Source organism: Bipolaris victoriae (assembly GCF_000527765.1).
Source record: "Bipolaris victoriae FI3 unplaced genomic scaffold scaffold_126, whole genome shotgun sequence".
NCBI lineage: Eukaryota > Fungi > Ascomycota > Dothideomycetes > Pleosporales > Pleosporaceae > Bipolaris > Bipolaris victoriae.
The window spans coordinates 24,669-47,164 of record NW_014575266.1 but is presented as its reverse complement, the minus strand read 5'-3'; the positions used below and the strand labels follow the sequence as shown (position 1 = coordinate 47,164).

The 22,496-nt window shown below is 48.9% G+C and overlaps 9 protein-coding genes across 9 annotated transcripts; 3 read left to right on the top strand and 6 right to left on the bottom strand.

Moving 5' to 3' along the window:
* Positions 1 to 119: 119 nt before the first annotated feature.
* Positions 120 to 2,036, bottom strand: COCVIDRAFT_19986 (hypothetical protein; the record flags this gene model as incomplete). Its single annotated transcript, XM_014696331.1, has 3 exons — positions 120 to 1,238; positions 1,289 to 1,522; positions 1,575 to 2,036. 3 exons carry the CDS (start codon positions 2,034 to 2,036, stop codon positions 120 to 122), a joined length of 1,815 nt encoding a protein of 604 aa, XP_014551817.1.
* A 4,232-nt stretch (positions 2,037 to 6,268) lies between these two features.
* On the bottom strand, positions 6,269 to 7,892 carry COCVIDRAFT_111864 (hypothetical protein; the record flags this gene model as incomplete). Its single annotated transcript, XM_014696346.1, has 3 exons — positions 6,269 to 6,456; positions 6,506 to 7,330; positions 7,382 to 7,892. 3 exons carry the CDS (start codon positions 7,890 to 7,892, stop codon positions 6,269 to 6,271), a joined length of 1,524 nt encoding a protein of 507 aa, XP_014551832.1.
* A 499-nt stretch (positions 7,893 to 8,391) lies between these two features.
* Positions 8,392 to 11,215, top strand: COCVIDRAFT_30698 (hypothetical protein; the record flags this gene model as incomplete). Its single annotated transcript, XM_014696345.1, has 3 exons — positions 8,392 to 8,453; positions 8,510 to 8,596; positions 8,656 to 11,215. The coding sequence occupies 3 exons, from the start codon at positions 8,392 to 8,394 to the stop codon at positions 11,213 to 11,215; spliced, it is 2,709 nt and encodes a 902-aa protein (XP_014551831.1).
* A 187-nt stretch (positions 11,216 to 11,402) lies between these two features.
* On the bottom strand, positions 11,403 to 12,398 carry COCVIDRAFT_19983 (hypothetical protein; the record flags this gene model as incomplete). The annotated part of the gene is made up of 2 exons (XM_014696330.1): positions 11,403 to 12,179; positions 12,234 to 12,398. The coding sequence occupies 2 exons, from the start codon at positions 12,396 to 12,398 to the stop codon at positions 11,403 to 11,405; spliced, it is 942 nt and encodes a 313-aa protein (XP_014551816.1).
* A 271-nt stretch (positions 12,399 to 12,669) lies between these two features.
* On the top strand, positions 12,670 to 12,840 carry COCVIDRAFT_111845 (hypothetical protein; the record flags this gene model as incomplete). Its single annotated transcript, XM_014696344.1, has 1 exon — positions 12,670 to 12,840. A coding segment is annotated over one exon (171 nt), but the record flags the coding sequence as incomplete, so codon positions are not given.
* Positions 12,841 to 13,069: 229 nt separating this feature from the next.
* On the bottom strand, positions 13,070 to 13,750 carry COCVIDRAFT_111890 (hypothetical protein; the record flags this gene model as incomplete). Its single annotated transcript, XM_014696343.1, has 1 exon — positions 13,070 to 13,750. One exon carries the CDS (start codon positions 13,748 to 13,750, stop codon positions 13,070 to 13,072), a length of 681 nt encoding a protein of 226 aa, XP_014551829.1.
* A 3,073-nt stretch (positions 13,751 to 16,823) lies between these two features.
* COCVIDRAFT_111894 (hypothetical protein) lies at positions 16,824 to 17,285 on the bottom strand (the record flags this gene model as incomplete). The annotated part of the gene is made up of 1 exon (XM_014696342.1): positions 16,824 to 17,285. A coding segment is annotated over one exon (462 nt), but the record flags the coding sequence as incomplete, so codon positions are not given.
* A 388-nt stretch (positions 17,286 to 17,673) lies between these two features.
* On the bottom strand, positions 17,674 to 18,191 carry COCVIDRAFT_30694 (hypothetical protein; the record flags this gene model as incomplete). The annotated part of the gene is made up of 2 exons (XM_014696341.1): positions 17,674 to 17,809; positions 17,866 to 18,191. 2 exons carry the CDS (start codon positions 18,189 to 18,191, stop codon positions 17,674 to 17,676), a joined length of 462 nt encoding a protein of 153 aa, XP_014551827.1.
* A 1,726-nt stretch (positions 18,192 to 19,917) lies between these two features.
* Positions 19,918 to 20,898, top strand: COCVIDRAFT_67783 (hypothetical protein; the record flags this gene model as incomplete). The annotated part of the gene is made up of 1 exon (XM_014696340.1): positions 19,918 to 20,898. A coding segment is annotated over one exon (981 nt), but the record flags the coding sequence as incomplete, so codon positions are not given.
* Positions 20,899 to 22,496: the final 1,598 nt, after the last annotated feature.

Genomic DNA, 22,496 nt, shown 5'->3' with positions numbered 1-22,496 from the left:
TGGTATAAAGCTAAAGTTGCACACCACTTCAGCAACTTTCACGGATTATATATTACATCAACATTAGTTGTGGATAGGATATGTTGAATCGCCTATCTAGTGGGCTATAACAGAAACTTTCAGAGTGGACGCAAGGCCCCACTGCGGTCTTCAGACCATCTCCCTGCAATAGCTTGTCGCATACCCTTGCCCCAAAATGCGACGGGCAGCGCAACCAGCCCACCGAGAATCTGGAAAATCATGAGTTCAACACCAACCCATAGATAGCCATGGGCCTCAACCCAAGGGATAAGAGCAAAGCTCAATGCAAAAGAGATGAAATAACAGCCTCCAATAACCATAGCAAGCGCCGGAGCGGCCCACCGCGGGAAAGCTTCCGCAACCCAAAGTGTGTTTGCAGTCATTAAAGTAACGAGAGAGAAGCCGTGACCTCCATAGGCCAGGTAGAGAAACATCCAATGCCATTGGAACTTGACGGCAAGACCATAAACGAGAGAGCTCAAAGCGCCGACGATGATTGGCAGGACATAGGCGATGAGGTAGTGCTCGGCCTCCAGGACACCGTGATTGCGCTGTGAGAGTCGCTTGAGACCATTGCAGATAACGATCCAACACACAGGAAGTCCAATCAGTGCTCCCACCCCAGATGCGGCATAAACCGTACCGACAACCTCAGGCGACAGATTGTAAGGAGGAGAGGTGAGTATGCGACTGTTTGTTGCGCCAATGAATATCATGCTTGCTGAGTTGAAGCCGGATGCGACAAAGACCCAGAAGAGTAAGGGATTGCATGCACAATAAGCCATCTGGAGATAGCAGCGACCTGCCGAACTCCACGATGCAAAGGGGGATCGTGAGAGACCAACGCGATCACGGAAACCGGCGAACCCTTTACGGACTGGGTATTCGGGAAGATCGCGATAGATGCTTGAGTCAACCTCGCGGTCTTGGTAGATTGTTAGTTTCTCGGTCGCACTTTGCATCAGTATGAGGCCGTTGAAGGCTACTGTTGGTCGCTTGAAGTACGTCTCGGGGTAGAGCGCGAAGGTAACGATAAGTGAGAGGACAACAGGTATAGTCCAGAAATAGTAGAACTGGCGCCAATCCCGTCCGTAATTTGCGATGACTGGAGCCAGTGCAACGCCCGATGTGCCGAAACAGCCTGCGACGCACCACATGAACGAAATTGCTCGCGGCCTCTGGTTGATGTAGGTCAGATCAATGACGATGAGGAATGCCTGGTATTGTCAGTAAGAAGTCCTCGTGGTCGTTGAGATGAATCACTGACCAGACAAAGACCCACTCCTTCACTAAGACCGATAAAACAAGAGGCAACGACTAGTTGAGCGAAAGATCGTGCCTGAGATGCCCCGAGTGTAGCAATCAGCACAATCATGGTGGCGATCAAGACTGTTGGTCGACGGCCTAAGCCGATGGAGAGTGGCACCCAAACAAAACATCCAATACCCATGAAAAGAGGAGGGCCGGTAACGAGGGCTTTGATCAGCCATGGCGCTATGTTCTGCGAAATTTGTTAGTAAAGTATTCATGTGAGACAGACCGATCCTCCTAACCTCATGTTTGAAAGTGTTCTGGATACTGTCCAACATCACAGCTGGCGCCTGGGCAGCGGTCAAACAGACAGCGGAGTAAAAAACGATGGCAAAAAAAGCCCCGGCAGTCTTTAGGTCGCTCCAGTTGAGAGGGTCAGCATTGCTTTCTGAAGCAACTGGTAGCTTCAAAGTCCTTCCATCATTGGTGATGAGAAATGTCGTGCCAGTCAGGTTATAGGATTCGCGTTTGGCACAAGCATCAGTCGCAACGCTATCTGCTCTGGCTCTGTGACCAAGTTTGGAACGGACGGAGGGTAACCGGGTGATTTCTGGAGTAGGAGGAGAGGACAAAGGAGACATTTGACGAGGTATAACGATTGGCTCAAACTGGTGTGGGGGAGCCAGCTCAACCTCGGGGTGTGGATCTTCCAGTGGCACAGCCGTGCTGGAGTAGGTGCCGGTAGGAGAGAGCATTATCTCCATTTTTAAGGAATGACCAAGGAAACGGTCCAGTAATACGAGACAAGCCGAGAGTGAACCATAGGAGAGTCGCGACAAGGAATGCGGGAAACACTGGGGAACGAAAACCATGAAGGTGAACGCCACCGCTACCTTATAGCCAACGGGAAGTTCATGTCTGACGGCTCACGTGTATGCGGGCTCTTCCGCCAGCCGCCGATCGATCATGCCTCTTGACGCCAATACGTAAGTATGCAAAGTTTAAAAAGTCGGATTGGATGCTCCTAAACACATAGCATAGAGCGGGAGGGGTTCAGGTGCCCGGGCAGAAGGGGCAAGAGAGCCAACTTGCGCCCGCCAAGCGGAGTCTGAATTCGCAATTGCACCCAGAAGTGGATGGATCGGAGAATTGGCAGGACCAAATGATTGGATTTCTGAGCCGTAGTTTACTGAACAGGTACTGATCACCGGCACCCCATTAGGAGCGAACATGTCTTTGTAGAAGGAGAACGGAAGTAAGCCGGCGTATATCAAATTCCTAAACACACTAACTTGACAACGACGGGCGCTAGTGACGGTTGGCCCGCGCACTGAGCCCTACAGCCCATGTGCGGGAGAACAACCGCCAGCCCTCATTCGTAGTTGGCCAACTGACTCAGTCATCTCGGGGCAACGTCTGCGAATAAGGCCCTGGGGCTCAGACGGCGTGGCGTTTCGTGCCCCTCATGGGTTCAACTGCTGTCACGCAGAGAGAGGTATCTTTGTTTCATACAGAGCCACTGCATAGTACTTGGTTATAGTATAGGGCAAATAAACTGCAGCCAGCAGCACCTTTGTCCCTCACGCCACGATCATCACTGTTGAAACCCTCGTCGCCTTGGACGTTCCTTAAGCTTCCTACTGTCGTTGCCTAGACTCAGGAAGATACTTGAATTGCGAATTGGTGCTGAGAAATGACAGCGGCCCAGGCTTCATGGCCAGTGACACTAGCGCTCGCAATGACACTGACGGAGCCCGACGGTAGGTAAGCGTGTAGCATCACAATGGGAAACTTTGTTACACTGCCAAAGCACCAGTGCTTTTTGCAATCATGAATGATTTCTAACCATCAAACATCCAACACCTTGGCAAACGGGCAGACCCCTCGAGCCCTATCCCCACTCAACTTGGGCTTATGTATACGAAGTTGGCCTCAAGCGCCTATTCCCAAACGACGTGGGCCGAGCTTTGCACGCTATGTCCTCTTTAGCATTGTCTGAAATCATTTAATGCATATACGCCCACTGTGTAGTGACATTCAAGTGTCGTGGTCAGGAACTGTGACAATTGTTACTTATTCTGATTTAGGAACACATACTTATGTCAGCTTCTTGGCCAATTAACAATCACAATTGTTTCTTCTAGCAATAGACGACATCGTCAGCAGCAGATTTCAAGCTCGCTTGTAAGCGATCTTCTGTCGAGCGGCCCGGTCGTTGTGCTGACAAAATTGCGGCGAGATTTACGGGCGTAAAGCAATAGTAAGTAGGGCTAAGATTGATCAGCACTGATCTGACTTCCAAGCAGCCGATTGCCAACTAAGCATTTGAAACTCACAACCCCTTTACGGGTGCTAATACTTGATTTTGCCCGTGACAATAGCTTGGCTTGGTGGAGAAAAAGAATAGCATTTAGCGGGATGTTTCCAAGCTTGCGCAAATCCATACTAGTACTGTCACAACACGACTCAGTGGCGCGAACATGATGTTCTGGACAATGCCTGCGCATATCAGGTTTGTAATAGGCACATACGCACTACTGCGTATACATCCGGTAGGAATGTGGCAAGATCTCTCTAATCTGTAACCGGATGCTCCTCGTTTCTCCCGATGCCCGCAATATGTCCGCCATATCCATGCAACAAATGATGCAGAGTGACAACTGTTGTGAAACCAGGACGGCGAAGTAGATAGTATATGCGGTTTCTTCGATTGTATGAGTTAAAACTTACTTTACTTGTTGTTCGTCGTCATTTCTCTACCGAGGCAGAAAAGGTTGATTTCCGCCCTATCCGGATGCACGTACCTGCATGCATGGAGCACAACTTCAAGACTAGTTTCGGAGATCCTCCTCAAGCACTACTCGGCGAGCAGGAGACTCGGCGAACAGGCAACTTGGCGGCATCTAGGCACGGCACATCACGTGCTACACTCTCTCGGCGATAACGGGACAGTTGTTCGGACACGTCCCCGGACCTCCAGGCATCAGAATGAGCATGCTTTCACTGGCCTATTCGGCCCTTGTAGGGTTGCTACGGAGGCCAGAATATCCCTGTCGACCTCTACAATCGGGCCTCGAAAGATTCCCAAGACTTCTTACAACCATACCACCACGTACTCTGACCGAGTTCCCCAGCCTTATATCCGAAAGTCAAACTGAACCCCTCATTTCACCTGTCGGACCTCAGGCACTGCACAATGAAGCTAGAGAAACACCCCCTTTTCTGACCTGTTGCAACATGATATGCAACGCGAGCACGAACTAAAACCGTATTCAGGGCCAATGACGTTGCTTCAAATCTTGTAGAGTTTCCCAGATTACACTCTCATAGCCGACGAAGCCTCGGCATACATACCTCAAGCGAGTAACTCAAAAGTAGAAGAACGCACAAGCACCTTGAAGGAAGACGAAAGCAAAGCAGCAAGTTCCACTATACCTGACTCATTGTTTTTGGACTTGAAACAGCTTCCATGAGAAGGAACTCGGAAGAAAGAGACGGAGCGAAAACTAGTCAACACACCAACGCACCATCCCAGTAACACGTTGTAAAGAAAAACCTCATGGCAAATCTAACTCTTCCCCACCCTTCTGGAAAGCCTTGTCATCCAAACCATATACCAGCCTACCACAGCACCCAACGTGACGACGCGTACTGCAAGAAGGTCGTACCACGGCGCGCGTCCTCATTACCCAAAAATAGTTTTGCATGGAAGAGGAAGGTGGGTGAAATAAAGAAAAGTTGGCGTAAGCAGCCGCACGGATCTTTGGGTGCATCGAGTTGTAAAAATATCAAAATTTCATTAGTTGGTTTACTACACCAAAGGGAAAACTTATTTGGGAAAGAGAGTGTTGATGACTTGCCGAATTCGTCACGTCTCGTCGATCATCCTCCAGGATCTAGCGGTTGCTGAGTGGGGGATGATGAGGGGGATCTGGGGGTGGAGCAGTGGATACGAGATGGGCTTGGGGTGGAATACAAGTACGCCATTTTCGCACAAGGTTGCGCACCACTACACAGGTGAAGGGCGTCAACGACGGTCCACAATCTGCTAGTCTTGCAAACAGATACTTTGCAATACTATTTCTCCCTAGAGATGAGCCTGATATGCTTAGATCTCTCAAAGTCTAAATTCCAGGGCGAGCATTGCACGCTTTGATGAATTGCGACCTTCGAAGCAGGAGATGTGACAACAGTTGTCCATCCCTGTAGGATGATAGCAATAGAAGGCTGTCAGCTGATCCCGTTGGATAAGGCTACACACCTTGTAGCGTAGGAGCGGATACTAGGCGATCCGGGGCTGAGTGAATCGTCGATGAGAGACATCAGCTTGGACATCTGAACGCGACGGCTGTAATCAATGCGTGCGAAGCGTACTGGCCAGAGCTTTGGTATGGACGAGGCAGACTCACGAGCGGTTGTTGAATTTGACCTAGCCCTACGTGCGGTCCAATCTCAAGGGGGAGTATTACGTGAGACAAGGGGAGAGGTTGGGATGACGATTTGGTAGCCTTGGTCAGTGCGCGGTTGTTGCTAAACCAGGCTCAACCAGGCTCAAGCCCTCACGATAGGAACTCACCGGATGAAGTTTTATTGCGAGCGGCAAGAAAGGAAGATGTAGTGACCACGTAGGACAGATGAGATGAAGACACGGACATCTTCTCCAAGCTAATTGACATATTTGAAAGCAAGACATGGGGTATCGCGTACTAGTACTAAGAACAGATGATAACGTCGAAGACAACGTTGGCTGGGCATGGGTAAAAAAAAAGGTCACGCGGCCGAGCGCTGCACTGGCCCGGAATCAAATCCATGATTTATGCGGAGCGAGACAATGGCCGTTGGGAGATACGAGAGTGTGGAAGAAGGTAAAACCGTAAGGACGGCTGATGGCATGGATAGATGCCAGGTCATGTCGCAACGCGCAAGAGCTTTATGCGGCTGAAAATGCACCCAAGAGTAAGAAACAACATCTCAATGTGCGGTACCAAAGCGACATTTATCCATTGTACCAGCCATTCGACCCGACATTTGCCTCTTCATTTTCACGATGCGGTATGAGAGGCTCTTTAATATCGTAAGCATCAATGAACATTCGCCAAGTGGGATAGTCGAGGCTGAAGACGGCTTGATGTTTTTGGACATTGTCTTCTCGTTGCTCCGAGACGCCGCGAGGAGCTGCTGGTACTAGTCACAGGTAAGTAGATGAAGGGAATACGAACACGGTTGCTCTTACCCAGTAACGGAAGGCCATCGTCATCCTTGACGATCTTGGCATTGCCTTCTCTCACCAAGAAACTGATATAAAACAAGTTTTCTACCGTCTGGCCGAAGTCGTGCGGATTGATGGCGAAATCGAGTAAATCAACAGCAGGCTCTCCATCTGTAGTCATGGCCATTCTGTATCGGCGGAAAGCGGCGTTTTGCGATTCATCGTCCATCTCACTCTCCGGTATCTCGCTGAGCTCGCTTTCCACACGGTCTGCACCTTGCTTGGTATGATCGATTAGTCGTTTTCGGATGCCCTTGACAAGATTGGAGAGGTTGTTATTTTCGTTCTGCTGGATGTCGCCTTCCTTGATCTCCTGTGGCCGGGTTGCAGGGCCGACTGGTTGTCGTTGGGACCGAGCTCTCCGCTGTGTTGCTGATCGAATGCGCTTCTGTACTGATAATGGGCCAAGAAGAAAACTGGCAGTAGGTGGCCGCTTGTTGCAGGGAAAACATGCCCTTCGGCCTAACATTGCCCAATCAAGACCATCTGGGTCATCATCATCGTCATCACCCACTGGCATGGCTGGTGCGTCCTCGTCTCCCGCCACGTAGCCCCCTGATTTCATGAAGTATATACATTTGGAAACGAACTGGTCTAGATCGATGCCTGCACTGTAATTGCCCAAGGCGTTGTTGAGCTTTTTGCCTGCCAAGTCACTGGCGTTAACCAAGAAACGGGAGTCTACAGTAGCGTCAGCTGTTTGGCGCACTTTGCCAAAAAGGCTATTTTGCGTTCTGAGGGCATCAAGCAGGCCACTATCGTGCGCCTTGATGAGGTCATCGCGATTGTCTGTCTTGGTCAGTTGAGTTTACACAGCTGCTAAGGCGGTGCTGAACCCACCATCCAGCATGCGCTGATGATCGCGCATTGTCGCACGCAGCCGCCTTCGCTTCTCAGGATCCTGGTTAGGGTTGTAGAACCTGAGATGGCCCTCTTCCTCTTGCTCAGGCTGAAGATGAGACTGTGAAGGCGTGTCGATGCTGTCCTCTTCGTCATCCTGGTCCGCATCCTGCTCGTCGTCATATATTTGTGAACGGGACATGGTGTAGTTGTCTGTGCGCCTTCTCTTGCTGCCATTGCCTTCTGTCGAGCCTGAATCCGGTGTAGGCATACGCGCTGACGCGACCCTCAGGCCCCTTGATTTGCCGCGCAGCGGGGTATTATCGCGAGTTGCAGGTGATTCGTTCTCCTTGTCTGAGTTCATGGACCGGGTCGGACTGATCACTGAGTAGGAAGATGTGCGTCCATTTTGCTCTGCTCGGGGCACTACGGAGGGGTCGCGGTAGAGGGAGTCAACGGTAGAGGCGCGTGTTTGTGGCGTAGCAGAAAGATGGGTATTGAGGCGCGCCATTGCAGCGGGCTCCAGCGGACGAACAGGGAAAACAGACAGCGCAATCCGGAGACGGCGAGGGGGCGACACGGCTATCGCGGGGTACGGGCGTAGTGTTGAGGCGGAGATGGTGATTATCAGCCCTATGCTGCTCTTGCGCCTGTGCCTGTTCCTGACGCGGTTGAGGCCCACAAGCCTAGCGCGACTTTTGTCTGACCTAAGCGCATCTGCATTCGTCAGCCAAGCCTGCATGCACCGCCATAGAAACACCCCCACCCCCGTGGCTGGTAGTGCTCAAGCCACACCAAGCTCACCACCAGCCACATGCTTGCTGATGCTCATGCCTGTCCCCACTGGGCCACGACCATGTGCGCATGAACTACTGTTCGCACCACTCACACCTTCTCGCCTCGTCATGTGTCCCTAATACAAACGACACGCTCCATCCTTCTTTGCCTGCATCTAGCCCGTGCTTTCTCTCCATGGCATGCTGTAGCAAGCAGCTTCGTCACCGCCCACCATGGAGGCCTTCAACTTCGCGACGTCTCTTGACTTGACCGAGCTATCTGTCCATGTGCGAATGTAGGAATCCGGCCGTCTTGAAGTACCTGTTTCCTGCGTGCTGAAGGTGTATGCAGTGATCGTCTGGATGGGAACCAGAAGCCGGTTCCTTACTCGGTGCTGTTGAAGCGACCCGACCTTAGGCATCGCGCTTCCATAATCAAGTGAGTCGGCCCTTGCCCAGTGCTCCGATAGGGACATAGGGTTAACAGTATGCCTACAGCCCGCATTTCGAGCTATATGTCACTGCACAGGTGTGGGCCGATAGCAAGCCCCTTACTGTCCCCGTCCAGACCGCCTACAAGTCATTCAAGAATGCGCGCATATGGAATGAGTGGCTACAACTGCCCGTTACCTACGCAAGCCTCCCGGCATCTGCCCAGCTAGCCATCACCCTATGGGATCTATCCCCCGCCGAAGACAAACAGTCTAACCTCCATGCCGTCCCATTCGGTGGCACGACGATACCGCTGTTCGACAGCGACAACACGCTACATAAGGGCAGGCAACGCTGTCGTATACACCGCTACAAGGCAGCCGATGGCCTGACCAACACCTCAACACCCTGGGTAATACAACCCGCGCGGAAACCGAGGAATGCTGAGGTAGTTGAGGACACAGTCGATGAGCAAGTTGCCGAGATGGACAGGTTGGAAGGGTTGCTCAAGAAGCAGGAAATGGGAGACCTTCCGACAAACAACTGGCTTGACGGATTGGTCTATAAGAAGATGATGCAAATACGAAAGGACGCCCTGACGGTCGAGGCCGCAGCTCTCAGCCGACAAAGCAAGGTGAATGGCACTAGCGACATCGCTGCACAGGCCGAAGAACATGAACTCTTCTATCTCGATATTGAATTTCCCCGCTTTGACCACGCCATTGTCTTCACCGACGTTGAATACCCGCCACCTCCTGTCTCCGACTTACGATTGCCAGCCGAAGCCGACGTAAGGCTGCGCCCACCGCCAGAAGTCGCCTTTGGACCCGGTATCGATATTGATGGGGTAGGCTACGGCGATGCGGACGCAGAGCGGCTTATCAAGATTTATGACCCCGAGGTTGGGCGAAGAGTCAATCCCGCCGAAGACAAACACCGTGAGTTGATGCGTAGCCAGCAGACCGATTCGCTGGACCGCGATCGAAAACCAAACGTGCACGCCCGTGATAAACTGAACATGGTCTTGTCCAAGGGTCCCCTGGATGAAATCACGTCGCACGAGCGAGACGATATCTGGAGATTCAGGTATTTCTTACTCCGCGACAAGCGTGCCTTGACAAAATTTGTCAAATGCATCAATTGGAAAAATCCACGAGAAGTTCGGCAAGCGGCACCACTGCTAGAAAAGTGGGCTGAGATTGACGTTGATGACGCTCTTGAATTACTCGGACCTCACTTCGACCACCCCATTGTTCGAAGCTATGCCGTCGAACGTTTGAAGAAAGCCGACGATGAAGAACTCCAGTTGTATCTCTTACAGTTGGTACAAGCGCTCAAGTACGAGGCACCAGGCGAGGCAGACGATTCGTCACTTGCACGTTTCCTCGTTACTCGTGCTGCTAACAGCTTCACTTTGGGCAATTTCTTGCATTGGTATCTCATGGTTGAGATTAGCGACCTTAGTGCTGATCAAGCACCTGAACACCGTGATCTATTCGCAAAAGTCGAGTATGACTTTATGGTTGAGCTTGAAAAAACACCAGAAGGCATCAGTATACGCAAGACCTTCCAACGCCAAGGTGAGCTACTCACCATCCTGGCCAAAATATCAAAAGATGTGCGCTTTGGTGGTGGTGATCGGCCTACGAAGATTGCGCGTCTCAAGAAAGCAATCGCAGACCCCAAAAACGAGCTTACAAGTTTTGACCCGTTACCTCTCCCTCTTGATCCGTCAATCCTCATCACCGGAATATCAACCGAGGATTGCAATGTCCTAAAGTCGTCATTACTTCCCATGGTGCTATCATTCAAGACTACGACCGGCACACCCTACCCCATCATCTTCAAAACTGGTGACGACCTCCGACAAGATCAACTGGTCATCCAAATCATCACTCTCATGGATCGATTGCTCCGCAAGGAAAACCTCGACCTGAAACTCACTCCGTATCGCATCCTTGCGACTTCGTCGTCAGCTGGAGCATTCCAGTTTGTGCCAAGCATGTCGATCGCTGCGGCATGGCAAAAGTACAGAGGCAGTCTCCTCGCCTACCTGCGCGCCAACAACCCTGATGACAATGCTCCGTTGGGCGTAAGAAAAGAAGCAATGGATACATATATCAAATCCTGTGCCGGGTACTGCGTAATCACCTATATTCTTGGGGTTGGCGATCGCCATCTAGACAACCTGCTGCTCGCTCCTTCGGGCGCCTTTTTCCATGTCGACTTTGGTTACATTCTAGGTCGCGATCCCAAGCCATTTGCCCCAGCCATGAAGCTCTCTCATGAAATGATTGAAGGAATGGGTGGAGTCCAGCATCCGAACTACTCTGCTTTCAAGCAATATTCGTACACTGCGTGGTCTACTTTGCGCAAATCTTCGAATCTGATTCTCAATCTCTTTGCACTTATGCAAGGCGCCAACATTCCCGATATCAAGGTGGAGAGAGAAGGCAGTGTTAAGAAGGTGCAAGAGCGCTTGGGTCTTGAGAGAGGTACGGATGGAATACAGGGAGAGGATGAGGCTGCGATGAGATGGGAAAGATTGATTGAAGAGTCACTGGGTGATTGGAAGGCCGGAGTAATCGATTGGGCCCATGACTTTGTTCAAGGCTGGCGGAAGTAGAATCTTATTTAGAGAGAAACAATATATCTAAGCTTGATGGGTATTCTCTCTCATCGCCAATGTCGTCGACACGAATTGACTTGTGTGAAAGTAGTAGTATCCCTTATTCCATTGACTGCGATATATTGACTGAAACAGTAGCTATGGCTCCTTCTATCCATAATACGATGTAAATATAGCTATCACATCACTCCAGCCAGTCCTTCTCAACGTTCTTGATCATTTCCGCAAGCCACGGCTCATCCTCTTCGTAGATTGAATCATCAAAACCATGTTCACCAGGCCGCGTGACCAAGTCAAATCTCGTATCTGGGAACAACTCCCTCGCTCTCTCTACAAACTTCTCCGTCCACTTGATGGGCACAATACTGTCATCCTTGCCATGCACAATATATGTCGGGACAAAAGACTTTGCAGTCTCGATGCGCGTGTCCGGCATGAGGTGTGGTCCAGTACCAAAGAACTCATCCCAGCGCCCGTATCCCAGCAGTAGGGGCATGAGTAGGCTGCGATTAGGTGGAATAGCTGCACTGACGACGGTACCCGGTTTCATGGTTGCCAGGAAGTCGTCCAGGTTCTTTTTTGGTGGAAAAGGGCCACCTAAGATAGTATCGTTCGGCGAATAAGGAATGGCATTCACCACGGGATACTGGATGAAACAAGCGCGGAATGTCTTCTCTGGTAGAGAAAGGACTGATTGGAGCGCCATCCAGCCACCGGCAGAATCGCCTGTTACTAGGATCCGAGAAAAGTCGGGCTCGATGGAAGAGTCCTTGGATGCAAGGTACGTGGGCAACGAAGACGTAAGCCAGTCTCCCAGGGACGCAATGTCTTCGAGGATCTCATCGCCAGTGTGATCTGGCGTCAGCCGGTAGTTTGGAACGACGGCGATCGCTTTGTTGCGTATAATGAGCGGGATCATATAAGCAGAGAACCATTGGGGGTACAGTGCTGTTCCTGTTGTCTAAAGACACATGGTGAGTAGTTGGTAAGACGGTCATCTCGTCGGGTTACTTACTAGACCTCCACCGTGCCATTTGACCATCAACGGATGCTTTCCAGGCGAGATTCCTTTGGGAACAAGGATATTGACTTCGATTTCATGGTCGCCGATCTTCTTGTACGAAGTAGTGTAGACGTTTAAGCTATCAAAGCGGGTCTCTGGAGTGGTGCGGAGCGACATCCTTGTGCGGGGTAGTAGTAATGCGCGTTCAGCCTCAAGGGGCGCTCAGCACTGAACTGCTACTTGAGTTGAGTTTTGGCAGCTGTGCAGCGATCAAATTGTATTTCGCAGCTGCTATGATGGCACGGCTTTGACTTTGAGTGGGATCTTGACAGCAAAGTTGGCAATACGTACTTATTGTGAAAGGACCCCCGCCGCGTAAGATCTAAGGCCAACAATGGACTGTCACTAGTCAGAAGCTTAATCTCACTATGAGTTAGGCGAGAGACGGTTACTACCTCTCATTGGTAATCTCGGTTGTACCTACCTGTTCGGCTCTGCACGCTACTTAGACAATTACAATATTGGGTTTTGCAGTACACTACCCATGTGTCAATCGTGCCCTAGAAGCTTATCCATATCTTTGGAACATATCACATTTAACCAGATCTGTAATAAGTAATATTATGGAGGCTTAGCCCATTGTAATTGCCACCGCGGAGGGCATAGATCAGTCATGTGATTGACATCTCGCAAGACTGGTCATCTTGAATAGTAGTGATTGGGTATTGCTGGCTCTTGAGTTCGCACTCTATTGTTGGAGACCCTCTATACTCTAACATCTTTGTGTCGTTCGCATACAATTCTGATCTTCGAAGTCGCTCCAGTATCCGTATGCATTTTACCGTTCACTAAAGCTTAGCCTCCTCAATCTTCACAAGCACATATGTTGCGGAGGCCTCTGCAAATACGGTCCCATGGCCGTCCTCAACCCACCCCACCGTCTCAATCCACCTGCCCACCTCTCTCTTGACTTTGGTTCTCACCATGAAAACAGTAGGCGTATACATTGGCCTCTTGAACTTGACCGTTAATTCTGCAGTTAGAAGCGCGCGCGTTTCATAAGCATAGTGTAAGAAACCGCCCATACAATGATCCAATAGCGTACAAATAATGCCACCGTGAAGCCGGCCAAGTCCGCCATTAACGTCGCTACCAACGGAAACAAGGGCGATTTCTTCGGGGCTATTAGAATCGCTGATATCGAAATGCTTTTCTTGTTTCTTCGCTTGCCTTCGCGTTTCTTGCTGGCGGGATTCGGGCGAAGGTTCCGTGCGCACGAAACCACTCTTGATCATCAGGTTTCCTGTGCCTACTTCTCTTCCTTGCCCATTTCCCGGTCGATACAATGTGACATAGGCGCGAATAGAACTGTCGGTGAAGAGCGCCCGAGAGACCAACGTATCCTCGTTTGCACGTTCTGAGTTTGCATCAGGTACCAAGCGTTTACTTATATGCGTTACTGAAGGATCGGAAAGAAGTGCTGTACACCATGGTAATGCCATCAAGTCTTCGAGGTGATCGACTTTCATAATGTCTATGTGGAGCGGTGATGAGGGTAAACATAGAAAAGCATTGCATAGCCTCTGCGCTCTGCGATGATTGGGAAAATTATCCTAGTCTAAAAGTAAGGCCGAGCCCCTCAAACCGGTGCCGGGAAAGTTTGAATCCGATCATCCCGGTGAGACCAGAGTAAATACCATGTGTTGAGCCGAGGTTAATGAGTACGGAACACCGCTAGCAAAACACTTCGGACACTTTGACAGGCACAGGTTTTGTGAATGTTGGCCATGGGAAGTCTGGTCCAGTCGGACGGGACCAAAGAGGGTTATAAGCTAACAATTTCTTTGAAATTCTTGAATTATGCTTTCCTTTGGGTGCTCAGTCCGGGTGTTCCAGCAATCGGATTGGCTAGACAATAGCATGTATTTTGGGCCACTAATCAGTATTTAGCACAGTAATTTAAAGTAATTGTTGACTTTTCTTCCAACGTCATTAGAATTACCTGTTCGAGTAAAGTGCAGTTGTATGCTCGTGAAGCTGGTGGCTTAGCCAGATAATACGCAGGCGACTCTGGAGAACTAATATAAACACCAACATTCCTAAAAGTAGTCCGTATATATAGATACCCGTGCTCATTCGGGAGTGTCAGCACAATACTGCCTAAAAGAATAATCCCTGCGCGATACAAATGTTCCATTACCGCAGTTTTAAGGATTGGAAATGAACTCCGATGTTTTCGTTATGACCCCACTACAAGGACATCGCATGGGGACTGCTTTGTGCGTGAAGCAGACTGAATTTGGTATTCCGTATCGCAGCAACACATGAAACGCATTGACCATTAAATGGCACGTGCAACTGACGTGTCTTGTACACAGCGATATGCTCGACGAACAGGTGGACCAACTGTACAACTAATCACAGGCAAAAACTATTTTTGAGATGATATTATCAGCCTCTCATTACCGTGATACCTTACTAATGAAACATGGTGCAACGGCCACTAGTCGCTCATGCAATCTGTTTCGGCCGCGTTTTCGCCTAGTAGTAACGCGCCAGCCAAAACCGCAGTATCTAGGCGCGTCGACAATTGTGTCACTACCATCAGTCCAACACTACATCGTCAAGTTATAGATATGTACAGTGAAAAAACTGCCACATGCGTGTGTAAGAGCTTCCGATAGCCGCTATAGGGCCAGCCAGGATCACCAGAGACTGATAAAGGTTGAGTTAACCGCCCGCTGGGGGAGACAAATATCATTGAACATCTCGCTTCGACACCTTTCTACTGCGAATGACCCAGCAAAGAAACCCCCTTGAAGGAAACCCCGGGCAATCCAGTCGACTGTCATAACAGAAGTAAACACCGAAGAACTTGAGCAATCGGCAGTAAAATCGTCGGAACAAGAGTTGAGCGACGAGCAGCTGGCTGTGTTAGACCTCGTTCTGAATAAGGGCGAGAACGTCTTCTTCACGGGCCCTGCAGGTACTGGAAAGTCTTTTCTTCTAAAGAAAATCATAGAAGGCCTAACGATCAAATACCTTGGAAATAGCACTGGCCGCGTTGCTGTTACCGCGTCTACAGGTCTTGCTGCAAACACTATTGGCGGAAAGACGCTTCATAGTTTTGCTGGGATAAAACTTGGCAATGCCCCTACAAAAGAGCTCATTGCTGATATACACAAGAACAAAACGTCATGGGAGCGTTGGACAGGAGTCGAGGTCCTTATCATTGATGAGGTATCTATGGTCGATAGCACGCTGTTCGACAAGCTTGACACCATCGGACGCGCGGTGCGGTTCTCTAACCTACCATTTGGAGGAATTCAGCTTGTTATTACAGGCGACTTTTTTCAGCTACCTCCGGTAGTGCAAGGGAGTGACGATGGAAGCCCGAGGTTCTGTTTCGAAGCCAATGCATGGAAGGAAGCTGTCCGGCACACGATCAGTCTGACTAAAGTCTACAGACAGAAGGACCCGTTATTTGCCGGGATGTTGAACGAGATGCGCGAAGGCCGCCTCTCACCAAGTACTATTAGCACTTTTCGAAGATTGAGCAGGCCAGTAGCGAAATTTGCAGACAAGGGGTTGGAAGCCGCTCAGCTCTTCCCTCTACGTCGTGAGGCTGACTCTGCAAATGTTACAAAGTTGCAAACACTAAAAGGCAGGGCGTACAAATACAAATCTTGCGATGGCGGAATTGTCACAAACACAAATACTCGCAAGAGACTCTTGTCCAATTGCCCCGCACCTGAGATGATCCAACTGAAGCAGGGTGCACAAGTTATGCTTGTTAAGAACTTAGGTCATGGCCTTGTCAACGGATCCCAGGGCCGTGTAATTGGTTTCGCAAATCGACACACCTTCTTCCATGCTCAATGGCACCACAAGGATTACGTTGCCAGTGAAGATTGGGATTCTGAAGCCAGACTGGTTACAGATGAGGAAGCTTAGCCAGAGGAACGCCCGCCAATTTACCCTGTAGTGCGCTTCCATGGATCACATGGAAAACAAACTGTACTTTGCTACCCTGAACGGTGGATTATTGAGCGATGGGTTCGTATACAAGCAAAGAAAGGCGTAGACAATGATGAAGAAGATAGGTGGTTTTGCCAGGAACTTGCAACCCGAACCCAAGTTCCCCTTATCCTTGCGTGGGCATTGAGCATTCACAAGGCATAAGGCCAGACGCTATCACTTGTGAAGGTAGACTTGGGCAACGTATTCTAGAAGGGCCAGGCGTACATAGCATTGTCCCGTGCGACGAGCATAGACGGTTTATAAGTGCTGAACTTCAACCCTCACAAGGTACAAGCACATCCAAAGGTTAAGGCATTCTACGCCAGCTTGTCAAGACCAACATTTTGATGAATGTAACCATTCGTCTTGAGTGTAAACAACTCCGCGTCTATACTGTAGCTAGTTAATACGAATAATAGTTTATCCAATGCGCAATCGTCTACTCTACCCAGGTACTTCTTTAAAAATCTTGATATTAAAACCTACTACTACCATATATTTAGTGAACGTGGCCGGCAATCGATGTTTAGAATATGGAATGGTTATTTTTGTGTTACCTGGTTGTTATATTGGATTTAGCTTTTAGGGATATATATCAATCTGAGAAAAGGTGTGTTTGCTACTGGCAGTGTTTGATGACTTGGTGAAGCAAAGCAGGGTCGATGAACAATGTTCAAGATGGCCTAGGTGGCAGTATCTTGGCTCGATTCCTATCATCGTTTCTTTGGACCGTACGTTCTTCATCAAGACATAGAGACAATGGGTTAAGTGCCACTCTAATGTAGTTATTACAAACATACCCTCATCTGTAGCGTGTACGAACGACATCTGTACCGGCTTGGCAAGTGGAGATGCTTCGTCGATTGATAATTGTTGATTGGGGTGTGAGAAAGTATGGAAGGATGGGCTCATCGGTACGGCGTTGCTTGTTCCTTTCATCAAGTAGAAGAATTGTAATAATGCATTATACAAACAGGAAGAAGGTACCCAGGCCATCGCGCACGGATCGAATGTACAGTTCCTGGCCAAAGCATCCTCTGCTGATGAACTTTCTACGCTACGATTTCATATCCTCCCACAACATTTATATCTCAGGGTTCGAGCAAGGGTCTCGCTGAAACTCATTCGAATCCTTTCACCCTGACTACAAAGTCGTTTTTTTGATCCCTGACTCTGGCAGGTTGGGGTGTGATCTGCCATTCTTTTCTGAGACAATTGGACCGACACGCTACATAGAAAACAGAGAAGAAACACTCAGTCAGTCATAGAGCTAATAATAATATAAGAAGATAAACTTTGGAATTGAAAATAATATGTAATATAAAGTAAGGAAGATTTTTTTGTAAGATTTTGCCCACCCTTCCCACGATTCCGTTCGTCAATATCGTCCCCTACTCCTACTCCTACTCTGAAGAGCCTTGGTTTGGTACAATTAGTTGGGAACCTTCCTTGCACGCCACTCAGCAGCCTTGGTCTTGCAGAATTGGACAGCTTGCTTGTGACCTTCATCGCTCTTTCCGCCAGCAGCAACACAAGCCTTGTTGGCCTCCTGACGCTTCTGTGCGCACCTGTTTGAATTGTCAGCTGTCACGCATTCACAACCAACTCTACCATGAAGACTTACTCGGTGTATCCTTCAATGCACTTCTTCTTGAGTGCTTCTTTGGCATTCTTGTCGCCTCCCTTCTTGGTGAAAGTGGTAATTGCGTTACTGGGGCATTTCTTCTCAGCGGCATGGTACTCCTTGGTGAGGTCCTTCATCAATTGCAACGACTTTTGCTGTTGTGCCTTGACCTTGGCATCCGTGGAGAACACAGGGTTGCAGGTAGGATTGTCGCGAGTGAAGACGTCAGTGACGGCACTGACAGCGTTGTTGTTGGCCACAGGTGCAGCGATGACGATTGCTGGAGCAGCCAACAGCAGGGCGGTAAGAAGGGATGTAAACTGCATTTTGAAAGCGAAGTTTGAAATCGAGTGGAAGATTGAACAACAGAGTGTGTGGTATCGAAAGAGCGTAGCTAGATCGGAGAAGACTGGAAGTTTGAAGCGTGAATGATGATGTTCTCGAGAATACAATACCATCCCCTTTATATACACCGTTAAGGGCTGTACTGTGTCTGTGCGCGCAATACCTAATATGCAAGATCTTGGGGTCTTGTTACGGCTGTTCTACGGCTGCAATAATATGAGTACAGAGACCATAAGCACCCGTATTCTGATAGTATTCTACTGTCAGGATACGACGCTCTTGCTTCTCTATAACCTTTACTAGTAAAAGGTTGAGACTATGCTTTGTGGCAGCTAAGGCTTGCAATGGCTGTCCAACGGCGGTGAAACAGCTATTCCATGGCTGTAATGTTAGCCACCATGCTCTATGCCTATTCCATGACGCTTCTGCACCTTCATAATTCTTGCAGCGCCTATAACGCCTAAGAGGCCAAAGTAGCTTAGATAACCTACTAGATTTTGCTTACGTAGTCAATGAAACAAAGATTATGGAACAAGTTGAACGATTCTCCAGAAACGAAATCCCGAAAACGTAACACGCGTCTACCGAAGGAAAAACAATGACCTAACGGCTCTTACCGTCTGTAAGAATTACAGATAGATTAAACAAAACTCTAAGCTAAAATCTAGTGCTTGGCACTGAGCGAGCGGAGCGTTGGCATTCTTGGACGCCAAGCCTGCTATTATCTATGATATACTTAGAAAGTACTACAAAATCAAGCTAGGGAAAATTAAAGGGTGGGCAAGATGTAACAGAGGGCTATGCTTGTGTGATTATCGCTGCACTTAGACATTATGCGTTATAAATTCGGTCAGGCGCGTGCGGCGAGGGCTACAGCCTATTGCCCCTTCCCTCGCCGCAGTAACACAGCCGGACAACACCAAGCCACCACCAAAGGAGCCACTTGAGACGTTACCAAACAGCATAATAATAAAGTTTGAATATATATTAGAAATATCTAAAATTAGATACTATACGAGTTTAGTAGATAGTGAGATTTTAGAAGAGTTAAATCTTACGTACAGAAGTGCAGCTACGTATTAAGTAAATTAAGTAGTAGAACGCTAAGGAACTGGGCCTTTCGCTTTCCTAAGGTGTCTGGCCATTTCAGTTCTGCGAGAGCTCTTAGTAATAGCGCGTAAACTAGTAGGCTAAGTAAATATAACTAATAGAGAGTTCTTAATAAAGCTTATAGTATATATATGAGCTAGCAATATACTAAAGCTTATTAAAGTTGGAGTAGTAAATTATAGGTAGTAGGTGGGTAGCTAAATACCTCGGCGAGTACTAGTCTAAATCGCGTAATGAATACGTTCTTTCAAAGCTTACTAGTAGCTCTAGAATCCTAAGTTAACACTTTAAAATAAGCTATTAATCATCAAACTTAGACTAGCCTAGAATTAGTGGGGATTTTTCTGCAAGAAAAGTGGGTCACTAACTATTTGCTCGCATAACTGCAGGCTCCTTATTAAATATCGAGGTCGTAACTAATAGGCGTATTCTTAAGTGTTACTCACGAAGACCTCCCGTCAATTCTTCCATAAGTTCCCTCCTTGGCCACCCCTACACCTTCCCGTCGGAGGTCTTTATTATTATTGCAGTTGACCGTTCGATAACTGCGATCAACAAGACTATCACTCTGTCCTAGCCTTCATCTCAGGCATGTCGCATAGGGCTCTACTCCTCCCTGAGGTGATAGCTGCAATCTTGAACACTGGAAGTGATGAGCCTGGACTGTTGTACAACTGTCTTTTTGTCAACCACCTCTTCCTCGAAGAAGCAAGGCGAATTCTGTGGTCTACCTGCGATTCTTTCACTGGAGTTCATCCCGACATACAAGATCTTGGGGCAATGGTGCTGCGCGACGACATAGGTCCACATCGCGCACAAGTGTATGCGAATCTGGTGCGAGAGTTGTGCTTCCATTACGACAATGCCTACATCGACCAGACAAGTTGGCATAGCGTATTATGCCAACTGCAATTTCCACAGTTGGTATCTGTTTCGTTCTGGGAGACAGATCATGGAGCAACACTCAACACCGAGGCCGTAATACTTCACTACGCCAAGTCCAACCTCCGCCAACTTTCCGTCGATGGTTGTGCACCGCTTTCGGACTACTTCTTCGATACGATGGCCAGTTTGTGCTCAAGACTGAACTATCTGCTTTTGCGTCCATTCAAAGTTACAGCTTCTTCAGACTCAGTGGTGCGAATGTTAGAGAGAATGCCCAATGTCGACTCGCTTGATCTTGAGCGAGGATTTGAGGAAGTCTTTTCTCTCGAAATGCTTAGAGTAATCGCTTCCTACCCAAACCTCGACCAAGCTATTCTTCCATATGTCCAGGATGATCATTTGCTCGCCATCCAGGCAGATGCGGAAAAGCGTTGGTTCCCTAAGCTCAGACACCTGTACCTCAGCGCCACAGCAGAGAGTTTGAGGGTCTTTCGTCAGATTGCTCCTGGGATCGAAGCAATAGGCTTGAGAAACCACGACATGGGGCGTACGAACAATGTGTTGATTAGTGCGTCGGGCTTTCGGCAGCTCACATCCTTCACCGCTCAGCTCAGTTCGAGCACAGTCATCCACGGCGATGAGCTTCTACAATTGGCTCAGAGTTGTCCAGGCCTAGAGGAATTGAAGATAGGCATTGATAGCTGGTCTGACACTAAGCCTTCCGCGACAGGAATTACCGACAATCTCATCCGAGAACTAGCTCCACATCTTTGCAATCTGAAGCACCTCTATCTGCTATTCGAATCTGACACTCAGAGTGAGCTGGAATGTATTCAAAGCATCCAGACTCTCGGTCGGCATTGCAAGAAGTTGGAAGAGTTAGTGATGTCATGCCGATCCGATTGGCCGTTGATTACTTCCCTCCCTCAAAAAGAGACCCCTCTGGCTGCGAGCCTTGAACAACTGCAACTTCTGCCGGACAATCATATGAGGCAGTGCTTAACCGAGGAAGAGTATAGCGATTTGCTGCATATCTGGAGGGACAATGCGAAAGCCTGGCTGCCACAGTTAAGCCTCATGATAATCCGTGATGCAGACGACTGGGAAGAGGCGTTCGTGGATGCCAGAATGACTACGGATGGAACTATAGATGAAGAGAGCGAGGTTTAGGACGAGGTTGAGGATGATGATACTACTGGAAAAATAGATTGGGTGAAGACAGATGTCTATACAGACTTAGTGACTCTCTTAGAAGAATATATCGAAGCTAATGTAAATGAGTAATTAAATACTGATAGAAGTAGTACAATTATATGCTTCTTCGCCATGCTTCAAGAGGAACCGATACATATATAGAACAGAAATCTCCCCTCATGCAAGTTTAAGCATCATAGTCATCTATACTTATCCAATGAAAATCAATTTCGCATTCTCACTTCTGCTTTCCTCGCACTGGTTTCCTCTGCCCACTCGAGCGTCGCGGATAGCACCTCCAACGAGAACATTGCCCTTTTGGACTGCGGCTTCGGCAGGATTGCAGGCCACCCAGACTGGGCAAGCTCCTTCGCCGCCAATTACTATGCCGGAGACATCTGGCAGGACGCAGAAGAGACGACAGTAAACCCACCTACTGGCACTGACACCGTATTAGCTGGCTATCTTTATCTATGGTGTGAAAGCAGCATCACCTTTAAGTTCTTGACCATCGATATTACACTCATAATCCACCCAGCTATCAATGATCTGGATCGTGCCGGCCTATTTACACGCTCCCAATTCGGCGATCCGTGGCATGCTTCTCATACCACAAGACGATACCCGGTGAGTGTCGTACAGCTTACGTCTGCAACAAAAAGGAACACCCCACGCCGCCTCGCGAGACAAGCTGTCTGTAAAATTTTCCATTACCATGGACTTCGCTAAGCTCAATGGTAACATCAATCCGGCGGATGTCTTCGGCAAGATCAACTACTCGGATAATGGAATGTGTGACGAGTCGTGGACCGACATTCCCGGTGGCTGCAAGATCAAATTCCGATGCCATGGTAACAAGAAGGGCACTACGCCCGCCATGGCCAACCCGCTCAAGGAGATCGGCACCGGATAACCCGACATGATAAAGCACGAGAACGTCAACGAACGAATATGGGGTCCGTGCAAGAGCGGTAGGGACTCATGCGTTGGTGGATATGTGGACCACTTTGTCGACTACACGTGGGTCCCGCAGGCGCTTAGCATTGTCGTTCCAGACACCAACGACGCCGACCAGGGAGAGCTCAACTACGAGATTG